At 32.6% G+C, this 18,350-nt stretch overlaps 2 protein-coding genes across 2 annotated transcripts; both read left to right on the top strand.

The window, feature by feature from the left end:
• Positions 1-5,302: 5,302 nt before the first annotated feature.
• LOC134259422 (uncharacterized) lies at positions 5,303-5,842 on the top strand. The gene is made up of 2 exons (XM_062742007.1): positions 5,303-5,419; positions 5,522-5,842. The coding sequence occupies exons 1-2, from the start codon at positions 5,325-5,327 to the stop codon at positions 5,799-5,801; spliced, it is 375 nt and encodes a 124-aa protein (XP_062597991.1). The 5' UTR covers positions 5,303-5,324; the 3' UTR covers positions 5,802-5,842.
• Positions 5,843-14,087: 8,245 nt separating this feature from the next.
• On the top strand, positions 14,088-17,398 carry LOC134259421 (uncharacterized; the record flags this gene model as incomplete). Its single annotated transcript, XM_062742006.1, has 5 exons — positions 14,088-14,160; positions 15,550-15,780; positions 16,106-16,378; positions 16,644-16,985; positions 17,096-17,398. Coding segments are annotated over exons 1-5 (1,222 nt in total), but the record flags the coding sequence as incomplete, so codon positions are not given.
• Positions 17,399-18,350: the final 952 nt, after the last annotated feature.

The following is an 18,350-nucleotide window of genomic DNA, read 5'->3' as shown; positions in this document are numbered from 1 at the left end:
TAACATACTTCTCCAAAAATTCTTTTTCTTGATCACTCCATGGAGTTCTTGTCTTTAAAATTATTACATTTCTTGATACAAATATATGTCAGTGAACATATTATATAATGTGACAAGTCTAAATCATATGAATTTATGAATACCTGTTAACTCGATTAACATGTTTAAAATCACAATGAACACCTGAATTAGAATATAAAGTGACCAGAAGTCTCTGTCGAGACTGAAACTCTACTGGTTTGAACTTAATGCAAAGGAAGAGAAAAGTACTTAAGCAGCTGGGATTTGAAACTAAATAGAATAATGATCGTTGATAAAGTCTCTTTATGTTCTTAGTGTAGTCTACTTGTGTGCCAAGTTATACTGAAATCAGACCAAAACTGTAGGAGGAGTAGCATTTTGAAACAATTTTACAGACATTTCTATTTTTAGTAACCACGGCAACACCGTTCATCGAAATCAAAAATCGATAAAGAGAATTATGTATCTTAGTGTATTCTACTTGTGTGCCAAGTTATAATGAAATCAAACCAAAACTGTAGGAGGAGTAGCATTTTGAAAGAATTTCACAGAAATTTCTATTTTTAGTAACCACGGCAACACCGTTCATCAAAATCAAAAACCGATACACAGAATTATGTATCTTAGTGTATTCTACTAGTTTGCCAAGTAATACTGAAATCAGACCAAAACTGTAGGAGGAGTAGCATTTTGAAAGAATTTCACAGAAATTTCTATTTTTAGTAACCACGGCAACACCGTTCATCGAAATCAAAAACCGATATACAGAATTATGTATCTTAGTGTAGTCTACTTGTGTGCCAAGTCATAATGAAATCAAACCACAACTGTAGGAGGAGTAGCATTTTGAAAGAATTTCACAGAAATTTCTATTTTTAGTAACCACGGCAACACCGTTCATCAAAATCAAAAACCGATATACAGAATTATGTATCTTAGTGTAGTCTACTTGTGTGCCAAGTTATACTGAAATCAGACCAAAACTGTAGGAGGAGTAGCGTTTTGAAAGAATTTCACAGAAATTTCTATTTTTAGTAACCACGGCAACACCGTTCATCGAAATCAAAAACCGATACACAGAATTATGTATTTTAGTGTAGTCTACTTGTGTGCCAAGTTATATTGAAATTAGACCAAAACTGTAGGAGGAGTAGCATTTTGAAAAATTGTTTACAGACAGACGGACAGACGGACAGACGGACGGACGCCGGACGCATTACTATCGCATAAGCTCTTCTGGTCTCTGACCAGTAGAGCTAATAATCTAAAAACTATACTTTAACAATTAAAAAAATTATATTTCAATACCTACAGTTGCTGTTTTTCTAGTAAGCCAACCACAGACACTTGTTTCGTATACGGGGTACCCCCTACCTATATTTACCATGTGGTAAATATAGGTATGGGGTACCCTGGGGCCCGCTTTACAAAAGGACTTATGACTTAGGACCAAGTTTAATTATTCATATAAATTTTTAATTAACATTATATCGAAAATTATTTTAAACCTTTTAAAAAGAATGTGGTAAGATATTTTTACACAGACAATTTCAAAGAGAATTATCAATTTTGCAAAATTTTACAATAATCTGAAGTTTTTGGTCTAAGTCGTAAGTTCTTTTGTAAAACGGGCCCCTGTATACGAAACAAGTGCCTGTGAAGCCAACTGTGAAATTGATTTGAATACCATTTTCATGTATACTCTGACACATGTAGCGTGCTTCATGAAATATGCATACGTACCAAGTTTGTGTGATTCACACACCAAAAACTCACACAAAACTTAAAATCATTCCTTAATTACACTCACGGGTCTCTTTGTTTCTTGTATTGGTGTTTCACCAGTAGGTGATGATCTCATTCTCTTTTCTGCCATTTTCTAGATCTTAAAATAATATATAATGTTAATCTCAAATTCAACAGCTGGAATGTAGTTTTTGTATTAAATAATTCAAAGTTCATGATAATTTAATTTTGTTTACATTCTGGCCTCTCATTGATTGAATTTAAAAAAGGAACGCAAATTATACTGAATAATCTGTTTCGGATTCGCGGATTATAAAGCGTAAACTGACCCAAACCAGGTTTTATAGAATAATTTGGACACGAATGAAAGTCATTCCTTAATTAATCCAGCCTGCAAATAAAAAAATTATAGACACATTGTATTTTATGGTAAATAAAAAACTATAACTATACATCATGTACATTTTACCATGTAAATAGCAACAAAAAAACCCCAAAAGGGTCCCATTGATTACAGTATTTTTCTCCAAAACCATTTCGCTCTTACAAAAAACCTTAATTGCTGAGTAAGATGGAACAATATACTACTTTAAAATCATATTTTCAAATCTAAGAGCGAACACTATTTTTTGTGATGAGTGGTCAATTTACATACATTGTATAGAATGCTGACCATGGTGCAAAGATATTTAGATATAAATCTCTTAATTTTTAAAATAAAAATGTGAAGAAAATTAATGGTATCTACTTTCTTGAGATCTTAATTTCTCAGTGCTATAGTTTTTCATGTTCTGGGTTTATATAAATCCTTAATATTTAAAAATTATGTATTCTTACATGATGACTTGTGCCAGTTGTGGGGCGCTCCGCCACATTTCCCATGTTGATTTCAAGAAAACCTTTATGCTCTTATACCTTGAAAGCTTGTGGCCTCTAGAGTTCAAAAACTCTAATGACACATCTAAGAGCAATTCAGTTAGACTTTTAATTTCAATGAAATGCTATCGATCCTCCTCTATTTTCTCGTAAGATGGATTAAAAACGGTAGTATTTCATTGTGAAATGCAAATCAATGATTAGCCAGGCTGTCTTATAAGAAATTCACTGATTATATACCAATCTACAACAAATTTTACTTTCTCGTTTAGCTACAATACTTTGAAAAGTGGACGAAAACATACCAGACCCCCTCTATAGAAGGTATTTTGCTACAAACGAGAGGGCTCTCTCTTCATACAAGTCCGTTACAAACGACAAGTTGTGCTGAATATAATGTATAAACTTAACTGTAATGAATAAATATAGAAATTTCCCTAGGAACAATGTTCCTGACCTTCGGACTGAAATTAAAATCCACCAGTCGTACTTATTCTGCCGTCTGCTCCTCCATTTTTTACCCCTGTCACGTGACTTCCAAAACAAGTATGGCGTCAGCAGCTCTAAGGCCTCGATATCCGGTGAAGCATGAAGCGGTTCGAGGACTTATGTACTAAGGCTAAGACTCTACCCGACCAAAGAGCCGTTCGGATACGGAACGCGGAATTCCGGATAAATGAGTCAAAATTACGTTGAAAAAATCCGTTGCCGAGAAAAATCGTCCGGAAGGTGAAGCGTCCGGATATCTGAAGGTCCACTGTATTTGGTTCTAGGAATACTAAAGGGTGAAGAGAGTGTTAAAGCACGGTTATAGCGAAGTCCTGGGGACCTGTGAATTTAATTCACTATATCCGTAATTCGTTATATACGTTTAACGAATTCGTATAACCATATACAGCGAATTCGCAATATGCATGTTGTCCATCAAGTGTCAACTATCAAATATGTTAGGGAAGCAAATATTACAAAACATACCTTCGATAACTAAGGTTTTTTTTATGAAATGAATTTTATATACAAATGCTGAGAGAAAATAAAGTCAGTTCAATTATTCAAATTTTGAAATCTTTGAAACTTCGTTATAAAAGATGTAAAATTCATAAGGTTTTATTATGAATTGAATTTTATATACAAATGCTGAGAGAAAATAAAGTCAGTTCAATTATTCAAATTTTGAAATCTTTGAAAGTTCGTTATAAAAGATGTAAAATTCATAAGGTTTTATTATGAATTGAATTTTATATACAAATGCTGAGAGAAAATAAAGTCAGTTCAATTATTCAAATTTTGAAATCTTTGAAAGTTCGTTATAAAAGATGTAAAATTCATTATATTTAACCTCAACGGTACTCAAAATCAGTTCGCTATATCCGTAAATTCGTTATATCAGAGTTCGTTATAACCGTAAAATTTTACAAAGATTTGTTAAGAATTTTTCCGGGGACCCAGAAAAACTTCGTTATATCCGTGAATTCGCTATATCCGTGTTCGTACTCAACGTGTTTTACTGTACTTTTTTGTTCAAAATTCAAGAAACTAATATCGATGCTTACTGTATTTTTTTTAAGTACAAGCGTGCAATTTTCTAAGTTTGATTACTATGGCTTCAGTCAACTTCTAAACAAGTTCAATCGATGAAACAGCGAAAAAAGTATCATTCGGGGAACGCACCCGTAAGTAAATGATCCTCCATGAGATTGTTCATGTGTCGATTAAAATGTTTCCACCCTTCATAAAATAAACGAAACTCAAAGTAGGTTCAGTACGACTTTTCCAGATTTGGGTATCTATTGGCATTTAAAACCATTTTTTGCTACAAATTCATGCAGATTAGGGGATGCTTAACGTCAAGATCTAGTAAATGACTTTAGCTATTTTTTTGGTGCTGGATCCATTATGACGTCATAATCAATTTCAACTTTCTTTTCCCGTACTTTATGGCTTTATCAGAATTATGTAGAAAATAGTATATTTTCATGACATTCAATTTGAAATCATATGAAAAGTATACCGAATACATATAAAATTTTATATTGAGAGGCCATGAACACATAAATTACTGTTTTCTGAGAGACTGTAGGCTACATGTATCTGGATTCATTTCCTTTGTCGAATATGAAAAAAAAATCCCATATTTCTGACTGCATGTTTTTATTAATTTTGCATTGAAAATGAAATACAATTTTTCATGTTGTTTATCTTCAAATTATGCCCTGAAACACCTTATTTGACAAGCTGAAGATAAAGGAATTTATTTCTCAAATTTGATAAATCTGTAAGCTTCTTTCACTTACTAGATCTTGACCTTAATGCGCTTTATAATTTGAAATATCCACTAGTGTGTTTAACGATTACTTCAAGAGAAGGATTCGGTAATACATGTTTTCAAAAGTATAGAGACACAGAAAAGGGGCCCATTAAGTATTGCTTGAGTGCACTTGTCTCTTTGATTTATTTTTTTTTTCTCTCATTTGTTTAATGATAAGTTCAGCCTTTATTGCAACAGAAAAATTTGAAAACGTTATTTCACAAATGTCAGATTTTTCGGATTTCCGATGTGCCGGTGTTCAATGTATTTCAAATATTATATTGTTTGAAAATAATTAATAAATTTATTTTTCTGTTCAAATTAGAAAATTGTCATTACGTATTTACTAGGTTTTTTGCCTGGCGTTTTGCATATGGATGATGAAGATGACAATAATGCTAATGCTCATGTTGGGGCATTACCCGACGGACATTTTGTGAATGGAAATGAAATTTCCTTTTGTTGCAGGTAAATTACAAAGTCTATTTTATGAAGATTTTATATAAGGTTTTATTGGGACTTATTTTCATTTCTTTTACTGCTGGTAAACTATAAAACATCTGTTTTCAGACAAGATAGCTTAGCTAACATACCCATACTTCTGCCGATAGATAAACCTTTTTATCTTATGCGGTATACTGGACTTTGTCAAGAAGTCCTAGGTATGACTGTGTCTGATGAGTTTATCTACTATGACAATGAAGATAACAGGAATGCAAATAATTGCACAGGAGCTCATCCATTCGTTGAGGGTGGTTGTAGGACTGGCGATATGAAAATTCATTACTGTTACTACGACCGTGCGAATCATAATTCTTCTCCTATAAGCATCTCTGGTATAATTGGATAATAAAGATACATCATAGGTAAAATCTTTGTTATCTGTTGAAAAAAAAACCTTTTCAAATTCCAATATGATACTTTTTCACCCTTAGATTGCACCATTTATCTTAAAATGGAACCATGGTCAATAACTTGCCCGAAAATTACTCTTGAAGATTCCTTTTGTCCGATCCAACGTTTTCAATTTTAAAATATTCCATGATAAGCTTTAATACTTGACGTGTCAGAATTTGATAACAAAAACGTCTTTCAATTGTAATCATGCATATACTGGACAGTGCTTCTAATCAAAGTGCAATCCTTCCCTATGGACGTAATGATAATGTCGATAGTGTTGGAAATCTTTCCAGTCCGCAGTGTAACAATGTAATTGTGAAGAGGCTTATTAACCATACACAGAGACGCACGCTTAGGCATCGGAATTGATCTTATAATAAACCTTTCATAAACCATGTTTATTTTGATTTAAGAATCTTTACAAACAAAGATAAATAGCAGGTTCCCTTAAATTTTTAGCCAAACCCCTTTCGTTACTCCTATCTAAGATATCAAAATTAGTGATGGAGAAACTTCAAGAGTACTGTGCCATAATAAATTCAAGAAGTGGTATAAACTAGATGTGGAAAATTAAAAAAAAAAACTCAGAAATTTATTTACCTTATCTTTGGTTATTTTTTGTCTGATGTCTTGACGTCAGACAGTACTAGATTTAACCGGGACTTTTTTATGCAGTCGTTCAGGTGGCAGAGGAATGTTTCGAATAAAGTACCGGTCAAAAAATAGAAAAAATAGAGAAACCTGAGGTTTGAATGCATATTATAGGTAATTTTATAGCTAGAATATTTCATGGGTGCATTTGGAGGGAATTGATGGCCTTGTATATTTTATTGATATATGACACTTTAGTGTCACTACTACTGTATAGGGGATATGGACTAGAAATACGAAACTAAGCTTAAAACTCGCTCTATCGGTATTTCACCAGAAAAGCGGGGTGGGTTCAAAGGATGGATTGTAGCTTGAAAACGAGGTGGTTGAGCCCATATCTCTTGCTGTTCATTGGTATGTACAAATGTTATTCTGCAATTTGTGTGGTAGCTTAGGTCATCAGCACGGGCCTCAGGTGGCAGAGGATAGTTTTTTTGCAATCAAAACGTTTGACTGACGGTTTACTTAATATTGAGCTGCTTTAAAAATGTGCATTGAAAAATTTTTAATTCCCTCTACATGTAGTAATAGTATGATGTAATCCCTTGAGAAATTTGAAGCTTTTAGGAATAAAACATGTACAACTTACATAATGAGCCCTAAAGACGGTGCAGGGACAATCTCATAATTTCATGTGAATCAAGCCTATTTTCACTATTTCGCCGCAGCCGCATCTGCTTCCTGGCCCGTGCGCCTGACCTAAGCTACCACACAAAACAATATTATCGCAGATAATTCAATTTATGCCTCTATGAGAAATATATTATATTTTACACCTAAGGATAATTCTGCATATCCCTGCGCAGTCTGCAGGATATGCGCTCTTATCGCAGCGCAATTATCATAGAACCTTTCATTGCGAAATCGCACCTTATTTTGCTTGACAGAGTTATCCAATCAAAGTCCTTGATTTTGTTGCGCCATTTTTGTTAGCCTGGCAGTGCATTGAAGAAAAAAAAATGTTTATGCAAACAGGGACCTGTGTACATGTGGTCTAAGATCAATTATTGGTCAACTTCTTAGGGGAGAATCATCGGTGCCTGTAATGTATCAATTTTATGCCGTGGAAACCATCCTCGTATCGGGAAACCTATTTCGTTGGAGGCACAGATAGTGTTTTGGCAGTTGCTGTTCACTTCGACGACCCCCTATGAAGAATTTGAAACACGCCTGACGGGGACCGCTTTCGCCCATGCACTGGAGAAGTTCTAGGAATGCAGTGTTTGTGCATTCCCGTAAATTAAGGGCAGTATTGTTTTGGTCATTATAACAAAACAAATAATGTTTAACGTTTACATATTTGGAGCAGCTTTTAACAGTTTTAATCATTATTTTATTCATACGTCATTATGGTTAAGCTGCATGTCTTTAAGTGATGTTCAGTAAAAACATCAATGTATAACTGTTCAGTATAGCAGTTCGGGCAGCTGGAATGATTTTCAGTATAACATCATCTTTTAAATCATAAATGCAGAGTATAGCATTGCTTATCATGATTTGTTTTTATAAGTGATGTTCAGTAAAACATCAATGTATAACTGTTCAGTATAGCACTCATGGGAAGCATAAATTGCAGAATAACATTTGTACATACCAATGAACAGCAAGAGATAATGGCTCAACCACCTCGTTTTCAAACTACAATTCATCCTGTGAACCCACCCCGCTTTTCTGGTGAAATACCGGTAGAGCGAGTTTTGAGTTTAGTTTCGTATTTCTAGTCCATATCCCATATACAGTAGTAGTGACGCTAAAGTGTCATATTTCAGTAAAATATACAAGGCCACCAATTCCCTCCAAATGCACCCATGAAATATTCTAGCCATAAAATTACAAATAATATGTATTCAAACCTCAGGTTTCTCTATTTTCTCTATTTTTTGACCGGTACTTAATCCGAAACTATCCTCTGCCACCTCAATGAAATTGTTAAGATAGTTCGATGGTGGAAATCTCGGTACATGCATAATCTCCAAAGATGCGCACAGTTCGTCCCAGGAGGAAATGAGCTTTTATTTACATTACTGAATGATCTTGTCTTTAGTTTAATCCGTGCTTTCATCTTTGAACATGTCCGCTTCGGTTCTCTAAAAAAATGCCTTATTATATTAATCTCACTTGTGTATCAAAGATTGAGGCATTTTATATGTTATAGTTGAATAATTAATTGAATATTTTCAGTAAAATTATACGTTGACATTGAATTACTTGTACATAATTTAAACATCAGGCATATAGTCAAATATATTCTCTTAGTTGCATTGCTCCAAGTATTGTAAAACTAATAACACATGTAGTGCCTTGGAAAAATGCAGTGAAAACATAAATATGTCTTATTCAAGTTGGCTTCTAATTCTTTATTGTGTAAATAGATTTGTATGTTGCTGAAGTGGTATATATTTGTACTTCACTCCCATCCAACGATTATGTTTTGGACGATATTAAATTGTAAATTAGTTTACATCTTCTTGTTTCTTTTCCCAGATGCTTCAATGTAGAATTTTATCAATCAATTAAGTTACAGCGTAAAGTAAAGAATCAAAAGGTTTGAGAAGCAAAGAAAGCTTACAAGAACAGAGGAGGAATGATCAATGCGTGTAACACTTTGTCCAGATTGTTATCGCTAGGGTTAGGATTATACGCGCCCATTAGGTGATAAAAGATCTTCCCATTGATTTCATCATTTACAACCTTCATTTTATTCTGTTTGCTGAATAAAAAATCAGTTAGGTCATTTAACATTTAAAACATTACTTGAAAAATGCTGATCCGGGATCTTAAAACATATTAAGCCTAAGTCGATCTATATCTTTATTCTAAAATAAAATGTTTTAAAAGTCAAGCAGACCAGAAGGGTTAGGGTTAGGGATATTTTTTTAATATTGTTTCAAAGGGATGTTTTTATGAGCAAATTTAGAAATAAATTCCATAATTAATAAATATTTCATCGGCGATTAAAAATTTCACTTTAGTCTTCGTTTGTTACATGATCCTTGGACCAGGAGCGTCAATTTAAGTTCTTTGTACATTATTGTACACCATTTTGATAACGCATGGTCTTTTGAAGATATATTATCGAACAAAAGAAATTATATAACATAATATATTATTTCTTTCCGCTTTATGAATTTCAGCAAACCACATCATACAAGCTTTTTAGGAAAGCTAATTCTTGTGAAGAACTGTTCAACAGCCCAAAAACATTCGCGAGCGCTGTCCACAATTCTTTATACATCCAATGGTAATTTTGGTGAGCGCTCGCGAACGTCAGTTCTGCAACAAAATATTGGAATTCTCATGGATACCAAATGCGTTCCGTTATTAGTAGACCTATTTTTTGTATTTATATGAAGCATAATCCTATGCATGAAAAGTTTCCACTTGCTGTGGCCTTGATTTCTACATTTAGATATATCAACGACGTATTGTCAATTCGTTATTTTAATTCTTATGTCTATACAATATACTACGTGAGTTTAAGGAAAAAAAAATACCACAGAGTCTGACACATCTGTGTCATATTTACTTGAAAAAAGACGCTAACAGAATTCTAACAACCAAGCTTTATAACTTTTCTACCGTCATCTTTCCTTACTTTTACAATGTACTTTTATCACTTGCAAACAAAGTTTAGGTACATGTATCTCCTTTGATTTTATACGCAAAAGCATGTTCATGATTCACAAAGCACGATTTCTGAAACGAGGTAAATTTTTGACACATAAGTTGATGGACAATGAATTTCAGCAGTCTCGTTAAAGACACAATTTCGTTTATGGAAGATATGACATTGTCAGCAAATACAATTATTTATCATTGAGTCAAACAATAACTGACATTTTTCATACACATTGTTAGTCTATTATTCATACATTGAATTGACGACGGAATTTTCCGTTATTTTCCAATAATGACGAGGAGCACACAGCGGGTGTGAACGGTCGGCAGAAGATGCTCAGGCCTTTATAGCACCTGATCCCATCTCTGATATATTGGAGGTCCGTGTTTACTCAACTCCTATTTCGTATTGTTCTATGGACTTTTGATATTTATAACTGTTCGTTATCTCCAATGTTTCATCCAAGCAATAAAATGCATGTAGAGAAAAAAGCTGTAAACATGTTTAAAAGTACTGTAACAGAATAGAAGCGAATAAATAAAATTTGAATTTTATTATTCATCATTTGAATATAAGGAACAAAATTGTTCATATTGCTGATAAATATTGTTGGGATGTTGTAAAGAAAAGGATGATCTTATAACTGATTATTCCTATAGGGTAAAGTACTGGGCTTCGACGAGCTATTTTGAGAAAATTTAAGAATAGAAGAAATACAAAGTCATGTCAGAGATCAACACGTGTGTATCCTGGTAATAAAGTACAGAATAAGTAAAGTAAAGCAAGTGCAAACTCGAGGTGATAAAAAACTTTTACAGTGACAAACAAAAAACAAATTTTATGTATGTTTCTTGTCTACCAAATCACACTTTAAAGAATAATGAAGTCATAAAATCAATAATTATTAAGAATAGTATGTCTGTTATTATTTAACACGTTGTTCAAATTTTGATAAATTCAACCTTCACATCTCTAGCAAGATAGTTTCTTACTTTCGCCTATCCTTAATAGTATTTTAAATTCAATTAAAAACTATAACAGTATATTTTTCATACATTATTATTTAGCAAACTGTATCAAACAGATGTACATGTAAATAGCCGTTAAAGTTTATCTATCTTTTGTCTATATATCATAAGTTACATATGAAGTTAAAATAATTTTATCCCCTTTAAATACGTCCCTTAAATAAGGAAGATGGTTTACATTTAAATTACCATTTTAACGGAAAATGTGCAGAAAATATCGTTCATACTCTAAGAAGCTAAAAATACCTTGGTCATTTTTAAAGAAATAGCAAGAGCCATTTTTGGTCTTTATTGGCCTGAAAAATTCTGAAAAATCAGAACTATGTACTCAGCTTAGGTTTTATTTATCACCTGGAGTGTTAATGACTATGGATCCATTAAACATGGCGTAATATTCTTTTTGTGCATTATGACGTCTTGAAATGCGTCATTTTTCTAAGTTCCTCTACATTCCTCTGAAAATAGCCTACGGAAGAAGTATTTTTTTCAATATATTATACCGAGTAAAACCCCTCATCCAATATATACAATTACATAATGAAATATATGTTTCTGGAGATCAAAAACAAGTTTTATTTTGTGGATTGTTGATTGTGTTGATACACACTTAACGAAGTTTCTAAGGGTTTACTTTAACAAATATTTTTATTTAAAAACTACACGATAGAATTGTTTGATATTTTCAAATAATTTTAACCAATGGGACTTCTCAACAGTTTTGACCAGAAAACCAGTTATTCCTGATGAAAACCAAAGTTTCGTGAAGTAATTTAAAAACAATAAATCTGTACTTGGCAGCTCGTGTTTTATGTAATCAGCCTCTTTTCTGTGACCATTATCCATTTTAGCTCATCTGAGCCGGAGTTTCAAGTGAGCTTTTCTGATTACATTTTGACCGTCGTCCGTTCGTCCGCCTAGTTGTCTGTCCGTCCGTTTTTTTGTCCGTCTGTAAACTTTTCACATTTTTGACTTCTTTTCATGAACCACTGAGCCAATTTTTACCAAATTTGGTACAAAGCATTCTTGGCTGAAGGACAAGTTTAATTGTAAAAATAAAGGGACAAGTCCCCTCACAAGTTGAGATAATCAAGAAAAGACAAAAAAGGGATGGGTTATTAAGAAATCTTTTTCTCAAGAACCACTGGGCAAGAAAAACTGAAAATTATGTGGAATCATCCTTGGGAAGTGTAGATTCTAAATTGTTCAAATCATGACCCCAGGGGTAGGCGGTTCCACAATGGGGAATCAAAGTTTTACATAGAAATACATAGGGAAAATATTTGAATATCTTCTCAAGAACCACTGGGCCAGAAAAGCTTAAATTCATGTGGAAGCATCATGGGGTACTGTAGATTTCAAATTGTCTAAAATATTATCAGTGGGGTAGGGTGGGGTCACAATAGGTATTACAAAGGGGGATCTGGAAAAGAACAGAATGTTCAAAGCTTTTCAGGTGAGCGATGTATCCCATGGACCTCTTGTTAACATTTAGTATAAATAAAAACACTCAACATTGGCTTGATGACCATTAAGCCAGGCTGAAGAGCCGTTGGAACGTTGATATCTCAATCATCCATTCGACACATTTGATTCACTTTTATTTAAGTGTGTATTTCTCCTTGATATTACTCTTTTGAATAAAGAGAAAAGTATAAAAAAAAAAAAAAAAAACCCTGCAGCTTGAACACAGTATTTTACGTGTCAGTGACCTAAGGCGGGTCTAAATATTGATCTGTTTGATGCACTTGGCTTTCAAATACCAGAACCTTGATACAGTTGAACATATTGATCTTTTAAAAAAATAACCTGTAAGTAATTTCAACGGTTTAGAAAGATTCATGCTTTAGGTAACGCAGCAGATAGGTTGACCTCCTTTTCTAAGGGTACATGGTATTCATGAGGGGGAATGTCTTGCTATGATTATGATGAGTGGCTGTCTTACATTAAGGAGATTATTTCATGTGAATTTTCATTTTGAGGGTATATAATGTCCTTGACACTTCGCTTTAAAGTCTGTCAAGATAATTACATAAGAATTTTGCAACATTAAAGTGAAATATGCAATATTAATCATAATTTATAGAAAATATTAATTGCATGCATTTGTTCTGTATAGTTTAAAAATGTTTGGTGAATATTTAGACACCCCTTAGGCCTCTCACCCCAAAAAATACTTGATTCAGACTGTTTGATATGATACTAGAGGGCTGCTATGAGCACCAATTCGAACCACTGAGTGTGCTGATTAAAATGTTTCTAAAGCAAATTAGAACCGAGATTAAGGACCTGTTCACAGCGAGAATACTTGCTATGACGAGGCTCTCGAAAATCTCTGGAATTTTTTTTGACGCGTGAAAACATGTTGATTTAATTTTTATCGACGACGTATTTTCAATTAATAATAGTTAACTCAATTTTTGTTGACCCAAGATATCTTAGAGAACTTAAAAAGACATATACTACAGAGTTTGAAGGACAGACGAGAGAGAGAGAGACCAAAATTAATACCCCCAACCTTTAGCGAGAGACAATAAAACATCTTAAAAATACAAGACTTTGGCATCTTTGAAATATAAGCGCTTTAAATTTACTACCATTCATTTTCAAAAAGCTTTACATAAAAGTTTATATAATGGTAATCTTTGAAATATAAAAAGAATTCCATGTTTTCAAATATACAACTCATTCCAAACCTCTTTGAAGATACATATAAAGTTTAAAATAAATCAAAACACTATTTTTTCCGGGATTGTTGACAGTTTGTGTTTATTGATTTGCATACATATTCCAATACGAGGAGGTGACTTTCAATAAAGAGATATCTCTAAGTTATGTACAAGGTAAACAAAAATAGAATAAGGAGTTATGAATTTTCTTCCTGTCTATTGATTATAAATACAAAATTATTCTCATCCAATTACATTTTAGATAAACAACCATGGATTTGCTCTCATCGGAGAATATTGGAATAATTCTTTTAATTATGCAATTGTCATACATCATATCAGCAGGTAGTAATCAATCTTGAATACAAGTATACTAACTTAATTTATTGATTTTATTTGAATTTGAAAGTAGGAGGGTTGTCCCGTAAAATCGTGGACAAGTTGTCTAGTGTGAAAAATAAATATCACTACGTTCTGAAAATTTCACTATTATTTATTACATATTTTAGTAATATACATAGCAAATTTCAGATAAATGTATTCATAAATAAAGAAACGATGAGATTTTATGCCATGTATTGCATCAACTTACGGCGCATGGATTATAACGCATTGTGTCTAAAACAGCGTCACGTTTTATCTTTGCTGAAATTGAAGTTGTCTGAGTCCGACTTAAATTTAGAAATTTCATTGATACACCTCCATAAATAGCCGAAGAACCAATTGGCACCCTCATGCGATCTTCTGAAGATTTATTAGTAAGTTATGGACAATATTCTCACCATCATTCAACTAATAGAAAATCTCATATCGGCGGTCTACTGTGACAGCGTCTTTTGCTATTACATATTAAGGAGTTTGTCTATATGTTTTGTACTCCCCAGGGACTCGTTCAAAAAAAATTCGCTAAGAAAACTATTTCATTTGTATACTTAAGATATAGTGATATTTATATAATCTTTTTTCTTCTATGGTCATTTCAAGTCTCTAAAGGTATCATTACAACATCGAAATAAAACTGAGCTGTTCTCCGGTGCGCCGTAACGTCATAAAACATCGCCATTTTTTGTGTGTTGTGTTACCACTTTCCCATTTCGAATACCCGAAAAACTGCCAAAGATTTATCAAATGCCTTAATTTTTTTTTACAAAGACTACAAAATTGATTGTGGAATCAAATAAGGATATTTTTAATCCAAATCTTATATATTTAAAACTTTAATTTTGAATTCAAAACCTCGGTTTTTTGACCGTGCGCCGTAGGAAAATACCTCGTGCACATTCAAGCATAATAAAATCTTTATTTTTGCCTATATTTTATCAAAAAAATCATCAGGCACTAAAATATGATAAATGGACATTTACTGAAATTTTCAGCTCAGTGCTCCAATTACTTTTCGAGAAAAACGCTTTGTCCACGATTTTAAGGGGCAACCCTCGTATACTTTACTTTCTTGGTGATCATAATGAGAATGAATAGGCAATCAGAATATTGAATGATTGCTTATTTATACATGTCAGTACATTTGAATAAACAATGCAGCTCTGTTTACTTTATGTATACTTTTATTAAAACACTTCTTTGATTATAACTAGTTAAAATTCATTTACGATAAAAAAATTTTAAAAAGAGTTTTCTGCTTCTGTTTTGTTTTGTTTTATAGACTTTTGAGCTTGAATACACTGTTTGTTATGTTCCTAGGTTTCACTACATCTGTTGTTTTTTTTTTTTTAGAATCTGGGGCGATTAAATCTTTATTCATTGATGGAGATTTGACATTTCTTTGGACTCCTAAATCTTCCTATCAGAATGTCAGTGTTGCTTGTGACAACAATATACAGACAATGGCTAACTACACCAGGGATGAATACATTGCGTATGATGTGCTTAATTGCACAGAAGTTAACATATCTGTACATACTTTCTCAGACTACGGATACGAGGAAATGTCGACATCATACAAACGTAAGTAAGATTGTTATCACACCCTTTTTTTTTACTAAATTAATATCGTATTAGCTATATGCGTTTCCTTAATATAATACTTATATTTTGAATGATTTTTTTTTATTAAAGTTTTTTTTTTAAAGTAAAGATACATGTATATTATTGTTTGAAAATTGTGTGCCTGAGTAGAGTTCTGAAATGTAGGAAAGAAATAAATTTGTTAATGCATGCAAATGTTTTAAAAATGGTACCAAACGAAAATCTTCTTTTATTCTATTTTTATAACAAGAGAGTTTAAGTCAGGTTATTATTGTAATTGTATCATTCTATTTTTTTATTACAGCTAAAATTACCTTTGTCTCCGAGGGAGATCGATTTAAAATAATTTTGCCCGGTCCGCATGGGATTTTTAATAACGTCTACAAATTAACATCAAAATCGTCGATGAAGATTGACTACACATCTGTAGATTTCAAACGTTATACATTACGCCGGACACATGGCAATCTATATCTAGAAGTTTTAAATGTGACCACAAGTGATGCAGGATATTACAGCGTTGGATATAATGCTTCAGATTCCAAAACGAGGCATTGGGTCATTCTTGTTGTTTTTGGTATGTACAAATATATTTATTAAATAACGTCAAAAATAATAAAAGTGGACTACCATGTATTAATATGACGGTATAAATAATGATATTTTACAAAATAGTGAGTTAAAGGACCAATAATAACATTATTTCACAAGTGTAAAGTCATTATATCTTCGGGGGAAATATTGAATAAAGATCATAGGATTAAACTTTTATTAACCTCTGAGCTCATAATAAGCAATTTGGTGGGAGGCTTTCGAGAATAATGCTTTATTTTTTCCTAAAGGACGGCCTACAAAACCGATTGTCATGGCAAAAATAAAGTTTAGTTCTTTCATCTTTCCTGAAGATTGGCCTTTAAAACCGATTTCTAAAGGCACAATTAGTACGCCAACTTGTGAAAAGACAGTGATAGTTTGCAGTGGCGACTCAACATCCGCCCCATTGTTCTACAAGAAATTTCCACTGATGAAATATTTTTGGTATGTTAACAACACAAGCTATAAAGGGATTCGAAACCAAGAACTAGATATACGTTTTATAAAGAAGCACCTACAGGAAAATGTGTCATGTAGCGCACAGGAATACTTAATGTCCAAAAGCGATGTAACACAACTAAAGCCTTTATGTGAGTGTGTTCTTTGTCCATTTCCTCATATTGCCAAAGATAGGACTAAGGTTAAAACCAATGTTATTGTTTTTCAATACAAGCCGTTTTTATCAATAATTTTCTTTCAGATATTTCTTGGCCCGTTATCTATACAGTACTGAATGGAGACGTAATAAATGATTCTAAAATTATTGCAAAAGATGGCGATGACGTAACAATAGTGTGTAAGATAGAAGGTTATCCTATTGCCGATGTTTTCATAACAAAAGAATCAAAGGCTGGTGTTAAGTTGCCAGGTTATTTATTGGTGAACTTATATCACTACAAATTCACACATGGGATACGTTACAACGACTCCGATACCTATATTTGCAATGTAAGTAATGAAGAATTCGGAGATATGTCGGCACATGTTCAACTTATAGTTAAATGTAAGTATATGTAATTTTTATGCAAATTCTGCTAATATAATGTTTAAATAATGAGTTTTTGTCATATTTCAAGATTCAAACAGCACTCTTAATGGCATGTCATTAATATTTATTCATGATTAAAAGAAAAAGACTAGCAATTTTAAGAATATAAAACATAACACTATTGAACTGTGGAAAAACATGTAACGATATAAATCAGCAAGTCCTACAAGTGACAATTCGGTTATTTACAATACAATGATTAAAAAATAAACTTGCATTTCGGAATTTTGACGCTTTGAGGAAAAATGGAATCTCCTATTCATGGACGAAATGATCCAACGATAACTGAATAAAATGCTTTCATCAAGTTTTTTGTGGAAAGCTACGTGGAAAGTTACAAAAATCTTTTGCCACTCGACTATTCAATGTCTTTCCAAATAAGAGGTAAAAGTCATTTCTTTCTAAATGTGTCAGTGTTTGTTGATTTTAATTTTGCATTGTGTTCGTTCTGAATTTTGTCAAATTTAAGTTCGTTGATGTTGTCTTTTTTTCTTTTTAGAATAAAGAATTAGAAGATTGACAGACTCTAATGTTTTTTTCTAATTCTTACTTCATGGTTTGGCACTTGTTGTATTTTTTGTAGCACAAATAACGTAAGTTGCTTCTGTAAAACTTAAGATTGGTTGGTACTATTGAATTTTGAAATACTAGCGAGTACTTCCCTCTATTGATTTTTTTTTGTCCCTAGTAGGTATTTTTTTTTATTTACTAGATTTTTTAAAGACCTAGTGTATTTAACATTATTTTTTCGGATTATTTCATATTTCATTCATTCATTGAACCTGATCCCACCTCTATGTTTTTTCTGAGACTAATTTGCAATGTTATAGTGTAACAGTAACAGTGCGCATCGAACCAACTGGTATACAGTAATAGTAGTAATGTCCTAGGCGGGTATGATGGGTCG

Source organism: Saccostrea cucullata, unplaced genomic scaffold (genome assembly GCF_032062105.1).
Source record: "Saccostrea cucullata isolate Sc308-1 unplaced genomic scaffold, CSIRO_AGI_Scuc_v1 ctg13566, whole genome shotgun sequence".
Classification (NCBI taxonomy): Eukaryota; Metazoa; Mollusca; class Bivalvia; order Ostreida; family Ostreidae; genus Saccostrea; species Saccostrea cuccullata.
The sequence above is the reverse complement of the archived record's forward strand: the minus strand, read 5'-3'. Positions and strand labels throughout refer to the sequence as shown.